The following is a 12,093-nucleotide window of genomic DNA, read 5'->3' on the forward strand; positions in this document are numbered from 1 at the left end:
ATATATATATATATATATATATATATATATATATATATATATATATATATAGTATGGGGGCATCATCCTCTTGAGTTGGCCCCGGGCATCTACATAGGTCTGCACGTCACTGCATAGTCATAATGGAAATAATTATATTGGGGCCGTGTGGCGTTTCCATGGGAAGTGCAGTGGCAGCGACAGCTCCTCTTGCGAGCCTTTTTAAAAATGGCGCCTTTTTCGCTAAATAAAAATTAATTTAAACAAGCTCTTTTTAAAAAATAGAAATGGCGCCTTTTCCCCCCGCGATTAGGTGTAATCCACCCGGAGACCAGTGGCGTAGATGCCGAAAAAGCTAGCGTAAGCAAGGCACAAGGGCCAGGGAACAAAAGGGGCCCTTTTTCCCACTTAAAAAAATGTAAACGTTTACATTTGAATTTCAATATTTGTGTTATATAAATATTTTTAGACAGAAAATGGTTAAAAGTTCCAAAAGTCCCGTGTCCTTTCTTACTTTACAGGCAGTGGGATTCAGTCGAACAGGGCCGATCCGTAATAATAACAATACTACAGGCGTTGCCGCTTTGTCGTGCAAGACATTGAGAAAATTATTTCGAATATTTATTTTCCTTCCCCAATTTTTCAGCGTTGATAAAAATGCCCCGAGATTGTCATGAAAAGAGATATTATTCGTATGTTTCCCCCGACGCTTCAGGTTAAACTTATTTTGATCTCCAACCACTCTTTGTTGCTAAAAGGTATTGTTTCCTTTGCACCTCCAAGAACAACTTGATTTAACCTTTCAATGTCCCGATAGTTTCTCGCGTGAATGGAAATTATAGCTTTGATCAGCTGGTCGAAATACTTCAAAATATACCGGGCACCACGAGCGCGAAAAGCGGCACACAGTTTGAGAAGCCATGATTTAATTAAGAAAGTAAATTTTTCTTTTATAACCGTTTTAAAATATATTTCATTAAAAATTGCGAATATTTTGCACTGATTCATAAGGGGTCCCGTATTGAAAATAGCTTATTGGGGCCTTATAAAGCCTAAAACCTCTCCTGCAGATGGTGCCATCATTATAGCACCGCTGGATACCACACTCACAATAATAAAAAAAAATCCAAAAAGAGACTGAAATATTTGACTCAGGAGAGTAGGCTAGAGTTGAATGATTGGTAGCAACGGTGCACATACACGAATGAGGATCATTATATTTTTTTATATTTAGTGTATCTATGGTGCAATGTGGTAGGCTGTAGAGCACCATAGACTTAGAAGAAAACAGGTTGAAATCATTTTAGATCATGAAATTTGCAAGCTGGCAAAAAATTAGTGGAGTCGAACGTGAAAGAGAAGCGGCAAGTCAGTTTGTGTGCTTTGCCACTGTTTGGTGTAATGTTTGAACTGTGTTAATCTATCGATTGTTTGTACATTCTAGGGCGTTTTTAATACCATTCTATTTCACTTTAATACGTATTGTTTTGCTACACTTTACCAATTAAAAAACGTGAGGCTGAAATATCATTGGTTTGTACTCTAATGTTCTCTATTTGTATATATTTGTACCTAGGAAACACCTTTGTGAAAAGTAAGTATTTATGCCCCATTTAATGTGTAGGCTATTTCAATCTAGCCTATATATTAGCTTTGAATCGATATAGTGGCTAGTGGGTACAACATTTTAGTCCTATTTGTTGAAACTAAAAACAAATAATGAATGTAACAAAGTAGTGTATGTGTTAATAAATATTTAATAAATTATTTATCAAGCACACAGCACTTTATAAATAGTTTTTTTTAGTATATAGGCCTAGGCCTATATAGTTTTCATTTTCCTCGAGTTCAGTAAACCATTTTTCATTGAAATCTTCTTTGGCTGTGTGAAAACTGTAATATTTTCCTGCAACATAGCGAAAATAACTGAATAAATTATCGAATATAAATTTGTGGTATAATAGATGACTTCTTCCGTAAAAGAATAATCTTTGTAATTACTTATATGACTAGGATAACGGAGTATGAGAAAAACAACAGAAGTCAGTCTACTTTTAAGCCCATATTAAAGTCCACATTCTCGGTGAAACGGTAACAGCTTTCTAAGTAACCACATCAGCCTACCTTGGATGAAGTCAATGTAGCTTACTGAGACCTTTAAGAAGTTTCTTTGTTGTCAGTTGTTCACCTTTAAAAATTAAAAGAATTGTTTAGATTTTTAACACACCCTGCACATTTACCCGAAGAAAGTCTATTTTATATAGTAAACTTACGCTTTTACTAGTGTCCGCCCCCCCCCCCCCGAAAAATGTTGACGCCCCCCCCCCCAAAAAAAATTCAAGTGCCCTCACCCCCCCCCCCCCCCCCCCCCCCGGAGAAAAAGTCTGGAAGAAACACTGACTGAAACTTCTAAAGAATTTAGATGTAACGAATTAACCAATACTTTTCCTTGTTTTTCCTTGTGGATAATTTAACCCTTCACGGTTTAGAAGATCTAATGTCAAAGCATGATTAATTGTCGGTTTTTAAGTAACCGAAAATATCTTTATTTTACAAAAGTTATAAGTTAAACAATTTTTCCGAACTAATTTCATAAAATGTTTTTAGAAACTAAGTTACAAAAAAAATGTTCACCTCTACTTAACATTAGTTGAGCATATTCCAGCACTCGATGTTCTAGTTCTGGTAGCAGTTCAATTATAGCTATCACTGGTTGTAAGCTTCGTAAACTAACTGTCATAGGTAGGTGATGGAATAGAAAATAAGAGAAAGTGTATGATACGCGTACATATATAAATATATATATATATATATATATATATATATATATATATATATATATATATATATATATATATATATATATATATATATATATATATATATATATATATATATATATATATATATATATATATATATATATATATATATATATATATATATATATATATATACCTATATGTGTGTGTGTGCCTTTTTAATAGGATCTACTTAAGAGAAGGTTTTATAGGCCGTTAGTCAAATTAAATTTAAGCCCATAAATTTAAATTATATCACCCATATAGCAAATTGCTTGGTACATATATACATTTATCAGAGTGGGAACTTAACCTTCAGGTGGTGTTGCACTATGTGCTGACATCCTTCCGATGATCGCTGGGTTTCTGATGCTCGAGTGACGTGCCGCCTGATTGGTCAATACTTGCTGCCGAGTTGGGACACCATCGTGTTCTGTCATCAGTTCTCCTGCAGACGCCATTGCAGAATTTGTAGAGTGACCATCCACATCAGAGTGCCCTGAAACCCCACCACATGAAACCAATCGTCTTAGGTGTATTGAAAAAAGAAATCAATGTAGTGTATGTTTCTAATTCAATTTTTGGTATTATAAAAAAGTTCCCTTTCAAACCTGACGGTCTATATAGGGCAAGTGAAGTAGAGTTCCTTTGTTTCTGTGACCTCGGCATATGAAGAGATAGTGTGGTCGGCACTATGTCCAGCCGCCTTTACTTTCCCTAATGTGAGTTAAGTACCCATCAGAGTTGGGTGGACTCAGGGACGGTCTACTGACTTGAACTTCGAACTCGAGATTTACGGGTTAGCAGTCCAGCTCTCTACCGCTAGGCCACTCCGTCCTTATTTTTTTGGTATTATTAACATTAAAATACGAGGTTTATATTTTCAGAAATAACGTAAACATTTTAAAAAACTTAACCTTCTGTCGGTGTTATTGTTGAATTAGGTGTATCCCATATCCGAACAGTCAACACTCCGCTGAAGCCCGTTTCCTGGTCACTTGCGACATGGGCGTGGTCTGTTTCTGGTTCGACTTCCGGTGCCACTGCCAGCTCTCCACCCTCAGAACGTTCTGATATGGTGATATCGGAGCTCAAGAGTCCTTGGGATTGCGGAACAAATTAATTACAATTATGTAAACTGTTATAAAAAATTCTTTTAACACTATTATTTAAAAATCACGGCGAATTCGCTTTATTTAAATGGGAATTAAAATTTGAAATACTTAAAAAAGATTTGCTTAGAATCCTAAACAGGTTGTAATCCCTTATTCACCTCACAATGCAGACAAATACGGTAAAGACATTTAAGATTGTAAAATTAAAATATTCTTGTCTTCATATATCAATAAACATGTTAATGCCATTTCCAATATGAGAGTTTTATATTTTGTGAGATTTAATGTCTTAATTATTTTATATAAATCTTTGTTTGTTTACCTATGGAATTGGCTAATTTGGGATAAAATTCGCGTAACTAAAGTTTCTTACTTTGCAGTGATTCTGACAAAATGCTAAGTGCCTACATAGCTGAGATGATAGTGTAATAGTTACCATGCGGATGGTACGTTTTCGAGACACACCACGTCAATGAGATTTTTTTTTTTTAGATGATAAAATTGCCTATCGGGACTTCGCGGGAAGTAGGTGACGTAGAGTTCACCTGTTTCTGTGTCCTCAGTGTATGAAGGGATAGTGTGGTCAGAGCCATGCTCGGCTGAAATTATTGTTTTAAAACGATAAAATCATGTTGCCTGAGACTTGGTGGGACACTGGGCAGGTGAAGTAGAGTTGGCTAGGTATAGATTTCACCTGTGACGTCAGCATATAGTGTTGTCAGACCCATGCTCAGCCGAAGTAGGCGTTTTTAAAAGACAAAAACGTCTGAGGTGTGACGTCTTTTTTAATGTGGGGTCTGGTGTTTTGTGACGATAAGTGACAGACGTGATGTCATTTATGGATGACCCCCGAAACCCACAGTTATCCAAAGGATGACGGGTGGTCTAGTAAGTATATAATTTTCACTTACTTAGACGAACGTGATGTCGGTTGTTATCAGGAAGTGGCGCCCTCATGTGGTGATGCAGCTGATGAGAATGTCTCGGGAGCGTTACCGTTGTGTCGCCACGTTCAACGTCCGCGGCGTCTGGGGTTTCATTTGGTATTGGCCGTGGGTCGCCTCCTTCAGCATTTCTACAATTGGATGCCAGCATTGTCTGAGGTTGTTGGAATGGAGACTGTGCTAAGTCATTTTGCGGACAGTTCACAACTGGTGATGACGCCGTAAGAGAAAGTACTCTGTCGGAAACAGCTGGCGTTTCTTGTAGATTTACATAGCTGTTGGTCGTACTAGTCTTAATTTGATTTCGGCCTGGCGTTTCAGTGAAATTTTCTAGACATGCACCATTCGCAGTAGGCAGCTCGCTGTTTGTGCTTGTAGTGCCGGGTTTATTTTGAAGTATTTCAACCAGCTGGTCAAAACTATAATTTCCATTCACGCGAGAAACGATCGGGGCATTTTTACAATTTATTCCAGTCACCATGGAACAGTTTGGCGACAAAGCTGTATGCGTGTTGCTGACGTCTTCATTCCTCAACCAGTTTTTCTTACCCCTACAACAAAAACAACAGAGAACGGCATCGTCGTCCTCTGTGCCGATATACACGAAACCGTTAGCCGCAAGTACCAATGCCGACTGTGCGCCGGTTATGGGGTATTTGCAGAACGTAACTAGTCTAAACTGTTCTATGTATAGACATTCCCACAATATTCCTTCTACCACTTTAGGGGGAACAAATTCAAGCAGATAGTGAACTTCTATTTGTGTCATTACCTTAGGGAAACTACCGTTCTTTGAAAACTCAGCCGACAATGCTATTTCATTACCAGCGTCGTTTTCCGAATATTTTAATTTTTTATCAAACTTATTTTCCCATGATCTATCAGAGCAACAACCATTTAAAATCTTTCGTAATTCAATCCTAAATTCTCTTTCCATCCAATCAATGTTGCCTTTAATTTCAGGATGAGATTTGTGATTTAACGCACACCTTTCGTTGGCAGCGGGTCCATAATTTAGTTTATGATGAGGTTTTAAAGCTGCACAACCTGAGAAAATAATAGTTTGGAAAATTAAAATTAATCGACAGACACGATTAAAATGTCTATAGCCATTTTAGAGCGTACTAATGACGGAATATAAGTTATATTTAGGTAATAACTGAGCTGTATGCAATGCTAAATGTTGCTCTTTTAAAAATATAACAAACTTACAATTTGTAAGTTTAAAAGAACACAGCTCAGATAGCAAATAAGGAAATAAATGCTTATTTATTTATTGTTTTTTTTACCTTTTATTAATTTATTTTCTATTTTTTCTGGGATATCATTCTGAGATGTAATACAGAGCTGCCTAGGTTCCTCAGCTTTGCTTGGTTCTTCTCCCTTTGTTTTATCTGGTCTGTCTGTTTTAGTTACCGCCCCTAACATTGATTCACCGCTTTTCATGCTGTCGAAATACTGTAAACAATCTCCAGATATCGATGGAGATACATTAAGATGCAAACCTTGTTGTGAGCTTTCTTTTAGTAGCTCTACATCTGTTTTACCACCCCGTGAAGAATCGATACTTTCAATGTGTCTGTCAAAAAATTGCTTTCCACTCTGAAGCAATTTTTCCCGAGTACCACCGTGTATGGGCTTATTTTCACACTTGATACCAGTGAACAACGGACAGGTAGGGCAGGCGCTGCTGTGTGTAGTGCTAATGTCATCTTCCTTTGTCCACTTTCGGAATTCTGTCCAGCAGAAGACGCAGACGACAGTGTCGTCATCACCCTGCCCAATGTAGACAAAACCATTTTCAGCTAGCGAGACTGGTCTTGCTTCACATGTTGTTGGAAATGATCTAAACGTTCCTACTCGGGGCAGTTCTTTAATAAAATCTTGCCACCAAACGCAGTTTGGGGAATAGTGACTTTTATTTCTGCGTTCGGTAACAACCATTCTCTAAAATATTAGGTACTTTCGACAATTCATCTTTCAAAGCGACAATTTCTCTGGAAAAAAAAAGTCATTCAAATATAATGCATAAGAATTCTAAAATTCTAATGTAAAAAAAATAATTAATCATTAATCTTTAAATTTTGTATTAATAAGACATAAACTTATTATCTCTCATGAGTGGACAGTGGGTATGTCCATGGGCTTAATATAGAACTGAATTCTATTCGGGAAATATATTTTAAAATATATCTTACTCGACTTGTTTCTGTGTGGTTGTATGTATTATTTATATTCAGTCCGGGAAACCCCAGAATGATCTGAAAATATGTGTACACAGATTTAAAAATAGACAATCAAAAGTTTATTTAAATGATTTATAATTTATTTCACATATCTAAATCTTTATCTGATAATTGCTTTTTTTTTCTTATGTTATTTTAATTAAATACCGTTAAAATTATAAGTCCATCATAATATTATATTATATATAGAACACTTGGTCAAAGTATAAAAAAAGAACTAATTTTAATTAAAAATTTGTGGTATACGTTAAACTCTTTAATAGATGAATTTTTAAACCTTAATATTACTAATATAAGTTCTTAAGATATTAATAGATTATGAATGTTTGGACCTTTCTCAGCTTTCCTTACTTTATCCAGAGTTGAATACATGACACTAAGGTAATACCTTCGTTAGACGATCATTTCACTTTTTTTTTCTTTTATCAAACAAATAACACTAAGGTAATACTCATCAAATACAATGGACATAATTACATCCCTCATCGTTCTAATAAATCTGAGTACTAAACTAATACAAACCTTAAATGCCATTGAACAAAATTGTATGTTACACCTTATCTGATTAAATTTCTACGACTTTAAAAACAATTACAGATAATTTAAATACATAAATTATTTTAAAATACCATATTTACAAACCTTAGTGTACTAGTTATCTTGTAATAAACATTTAGTCGGTAATAAATATTCATCGTCATTAACAGTATTATGATAATGGAGACATTAGAACGCTATCATTTACTCAATACAACCTAACTAGCTCCGACTTTAGACTGAACGTCCACGTACTTGTATACATTTTTTGGGGAATGATTCTTAATGTAATGCTAGGTATTTCCGTTAAGAATAAAATATATTCCCGATTGACGTGGTTCTAAAAAAAGCTTATTGCGTGTCTATAACTGCTATTTTTATAATAAAAATATCTAAGATGTTCGTGGTTCTAAAAAAAGTAAATAACGTGTCTGTTATTGTGCTAATTTAATCTCGCCACTATTTTCCTTGCCCAACCCTAACTAAAACATGAACAACAGTTGACTAGGTCATGCACTTAGTACTACCTAAAGCTAGTAAGCTTACTGAGCCTAAATCTGTAAGCTAGAATAATCAAATGTACTGCAAGTTACTGAGATCCTAAACGCATTTTAAAACATTACATGAAAATAACGTTATTTGAGTGCTGACGACTCCGACATAGAATCACGAGCTATCAATACTGACAGTTTATATAGCACATTGTATGATTTTTTAAAACATTGCCTATATTAATTTACAGCTGAGAAGCCTATGTTTGTATAATTATGTTTTTAATCGATTTAAAATTGCAATTCTATACTTACCTCTAAAATGAAAATGAAATAAAGACGGAGAATTGAACATTTTCAGATACAAAAAAAAAATAAGGTACCCTTTCAAACCTAACGGTCCACGGAGCAAGTGAAGTAGAGTTCACCTGCTTCACGGTCTCAAATAAAAGAATAGTGTGGACAGCACTATGCCCTTATAACTTTACTTTCCCTAACGTGAGTCAGGTACACATCAGAGCAGGGTGGGTTCAGGAACGTCCGACGGACACAAGATCCGAACTCGAGATTTTCGTTCTACCATTCGATCACGCCGTCCTTAAATATTTTTTTTACAGATATAAACTACAAAAAAACCTGAGCAAACTTTTCGTAGAGCTCGAATTTGTGGACTGAGTTCAAAGTTCAGGTCATGCCCCAGGAGTAAAATCCAGTGTGTGTACGGCTAAAGTTATCGTCCTTTATCCAGTTTCGGAACACCGTCCAGCAGTAGACGCAGACGACAGTATCATCATCACCCCGCCCAACTCTAGTTTATATGCGTCATAAACAGTGAATTCGGATATTCAACTCATTTAACCCTTTAAAAACTAAAGCACCTTTTATGAACTGACAGAGAATATGAAGAACAGAAGGTCTAATATTTGAATGGATATTGTAATCGAAAGGTGAGTGTACCCAATTGTATCTTCATTAATATTATTGCTTCATCAAGCGATAAAAGGACTTTTAACGAACTTATTTTTTCCATTTCTGTCCTAAATTCACATTAAAAACTAACAAAATTAAATTCAAAACACATATTTTCTAAACCAGAAACATAATGTCTGTGGTTGTTTAAAGAATATACTAGAAGAATATACTAGATGGCATCTTGGCCCATCGTATTCACACATCGTTTTTTTTTCTTCATTTTTCGTCAATGTTCTTTTAAAGTGTTCTTGTATGTTTTTCTGCATACTACAAAGTACTTATTATCAGAATCTGACGTCCCTGGTTTTTATACATTTAAACAATGAATACCAATGTTTAGAGGCAAATGACGAGGTTCAATACGAGAAAGGAGTGGGGGAGATAGAACTAAGAGGTAAACGATTAGGGGCAAGTGTGGGATGGCGTGTAGTTGACAATGTTTTGTGTTCTAGTGAAATAATCGAGGGTTGCCGAATGGTGATGTGAGAAGGGGATAGTAAGTGTTCTGATTTTAATTCCTTGTGTGCTTTCTAATTCTTGTAAAGGTGTATACAAATTTTAGAAGACCTGTCATAATACTAACAAACATTTTAAACCTTGCTACATTAGCGTAGCGAGGGGGGGGGGGGGGGGAGGGACATATGTCCCCAGGCGCCGACCTTAGGGGGCGCTTAAATGGGTTGGAAAAATAAATTGAAAGGTTGAGGGGGGTGCAAATTGAAAGTTTGAAGGGGGGGGGGTGCAAATCGAAAAGTTTGTCCCCGGGCGCCGGGAAGGATCGCTCGCTACGCCTCTGCCTTGCTATGCCGTTAATTGACGTTTTAATATAAGAATTTATTTGTATCTGTAATGCCTTTAATTATGCCTAAATATTCAAAGTAGAACGTAGAGTATGCTGATTGAAATAAATAGTTTGTTTTAGCTTTATAAACGGGCCCTATGTAAGAACATGAGAGATGGATTTAAATTTGAAGAAATCTTTTTGCAATGATGTTAAAAAACTGAGTTTTAACCGTAAAGACATTCGCGTTTTTTAAAACTTTGTTTTTGTTAATTTTAATAATATAACTAATTCATATAATTAATGTTGACTGTACTCAGTAAATATTTTACAAACAAACCACTGTTTAAAAAAAATAAAATTTTGAAGGGTGGTTGAAAGAATGAGTTGTAACGGCATTTTTGTGGATGGTGTTTTTTGTGAGGTTTTGTGGCGTCAATCAACGATGATCCCAGTATAGATGTATTTACCCTATACAGCTGGGTTTTAGTGTTTAAATACTAGAACTACCGATTTAATGTATACATTTGATACGCAGGTTACTAGTTGTTTTTTTTTACTTAAAAACTGTAAGCATTTAAAAATGTAAGCGTTAAATTCAGCATGTTGATGTAAACGTGGACCCGACCCTGTACACATGCGTCCATAAAAGTCAATTTTTTCCCTCACCCCCTCCCCCTCTCCTCCCCCTTTCTTGTGGAATCATAAATGGATTTTCAAAAAAAAAATCTTCTTCTAGTTTAATGTACCCAGACTAAATTGTAGCAGTTACGAAAATAAAAATGTTTCTGAAAAATTTGAAGAAACACACCTGGTGTCAAAACTTGGATAAAGTGGAATTTTCATTTTATCATTTTAAGTCGGATCTCCGTTGCAAGAAACGACAATATCAAAATACACATTAAAAAACACTGATATTTTAAGATACAACTTAACCATGGGTTTGTTTCAATTTCGTTTTATTTATTTTCTTTTGTAATATGCATAACAACATGTTGGTTGTGTCAATATGGTAAGCACGACGATAAAATATCTCCTTTGTTCTCTTACTGTTCTAACGAAGTTCTTCATGGAACATCTGGTAATGATTCTTTAAAAAAAAATAGCTAGAATCTAGAAGAACGGCAGACCACGAAAAAGCAGAAAAAGCAGACACAATCTTAAATGTTTTAGTGAATTCAAACTCTCCTGGAAATATCCAGCGATGTAAGGTTAATCGGATTGAAATGCAACACAAACCCGAACACAGGAGTTGAATAATCACAACAAAGTTAAACAGGGAAGTGGACACGCCAACCTTTCCAAAAATAATATAAGTTGCTGCAACAGCGTTTCGCTTGAGTATCTTAATTATTCATATAAAAAAAACATTTTTACGTTTTCCAAATTGTTATATTATGTATATGTATATGTATATGTATATGTATATATATATATATATATATATATATATATATATATATATATATATATATATATATATATATATATATATATACATACAATCTTTTGTTACCGAAGTAACGAGGCTCTGCCCTTACGTCACTGGGCGCATGACTAGAAGACCCCTATGTAGACTTGTAAGGAAGAAAATCCAAGAAAAAGAAAAAAAACAACGAAACTCGAACGAGGATGATCTTCTCAGGGGCGATACAAAGCTATAGTTCAATAACTAATTCTAGTAGATAAAAATGTTGATAGTTACCATAGCTATAAGTAAACATTAAATTTTTTAAACAAATTGCAGATTCTTTTTAGTCCTCGTCCCCAACAAAAGAACTCCGTCAATATTATATACATGCAGTCTTGTTGGTTATGTATACTGAACTTTAGTCATTAAAAAAAGGCCAAATATGCAAGCATAATTGGGAATTTACAGCTACTCCCCCTTCCCCCCACAGCCTACCACGTTTACAATATTAAATCTAGTAAAGACCACTGTGGATATTTAAGTTTAACATAGTTACATCATTATGTGAGAGCTACTATTATATTAAAATTTGCGTAATTAATAATGATTTTAGTATAATATACTTCAGTCTAGAGTAGTATTTCTTCACGAAGAAACATAAAAGAACAAGTGACGTCAAAAAAAAATAAAGTGTACAATCGTTTCCAAAGATCAAATATGGGATTCGAAAATTTAGAGTGAAGCATTATCGATGAGTGAGCTTAGTCAGACTAAGATGTCTGAGCTAGCATGACGGCATATCGCAAAGTTCTGTAG

The 12,093-nt window shown here is 35.1% G+C and overlaps 2 protein-coding genes across 2 annotated transcripts in view; both read right to left on the reverse strand.

The window, feature by feature from the left end:
- The window catches only part of LOC131935460 (uncharacterized), a 114,718-nt gene that overhangs the window by 24,504 nt on the left and 78,121 nt on the right, over positions 1-12,093 (reverse strand). The window lies entirely within an intron of this gene.
- Positions 1,805-7,910, reverse strand: LOC131935473 (uncharacterized). The gene is made up of 8 exons (XM_059291868.1): positions 7,728-7,910; positions 7,038-7,100; positions 6,129-6,836; positions 4,807-5,886; positions 3,094-3,880; positions 2,614-2,712; positions 2,104-2,167; positions 1,805-1,885 (listed from the first exon to the last, which is right to left on the reverse strand). The coding sequence occupies exons 3-5, from the start codon at positions 6,781-6,783 to the stop codon at positions 3,693-3,695; spliced, it is 1,923 nt and encodes a 640-aa protein (XP_059147851.1). The 5' UTR covers positions 6,784-6,836; positions 7,038-7,100; positions 7,728-7,910; the 3' UTR covers positions 1,805-1,885; positions 2,104-2,167; positions 2,614-2,712; positions 3,094-3,692.

The sequence above is a fragment of the Physella acuta genome, unplaced genomic scaffold (assembly GCF_028476545.2).
Source record: "Physella acuta isolate Inbredline_101_S28 unplaced genomic scaffold, ASM2847654v3 ptg000145l, whole genome shotgun sequence".
NCBI lineage: Eukaryota > Metazoa > Mollusca > Gastropoda > Physidae > Physella > Physella acuta.

Excerpts from the sequence above, each read along its gene's own strand:
- LOC131935473 (XM_059291868.1), bottom strand. The coding sequence starts at position 6,783 with ATGGTTGTTACCGAACGCAGAAATAAAAGTCACTATTCCCCAAACTGC. Across the intron at positions 5,887-6,128 it reads AGAAAATAAATTAATAAAAG|GTTGTGCAGCTTTAAAACCT; the intron begins GTAAAAAAAACA and ends TTATTTTCTCAG. Across the intron at positions 3,881-4,806 it reads CCGACATCACGTTCGTCTAA|GACTCTTGAGCTCCGATATC; the intron begins GTAAGTGAAAAT and ends CGCAATCCCAAG.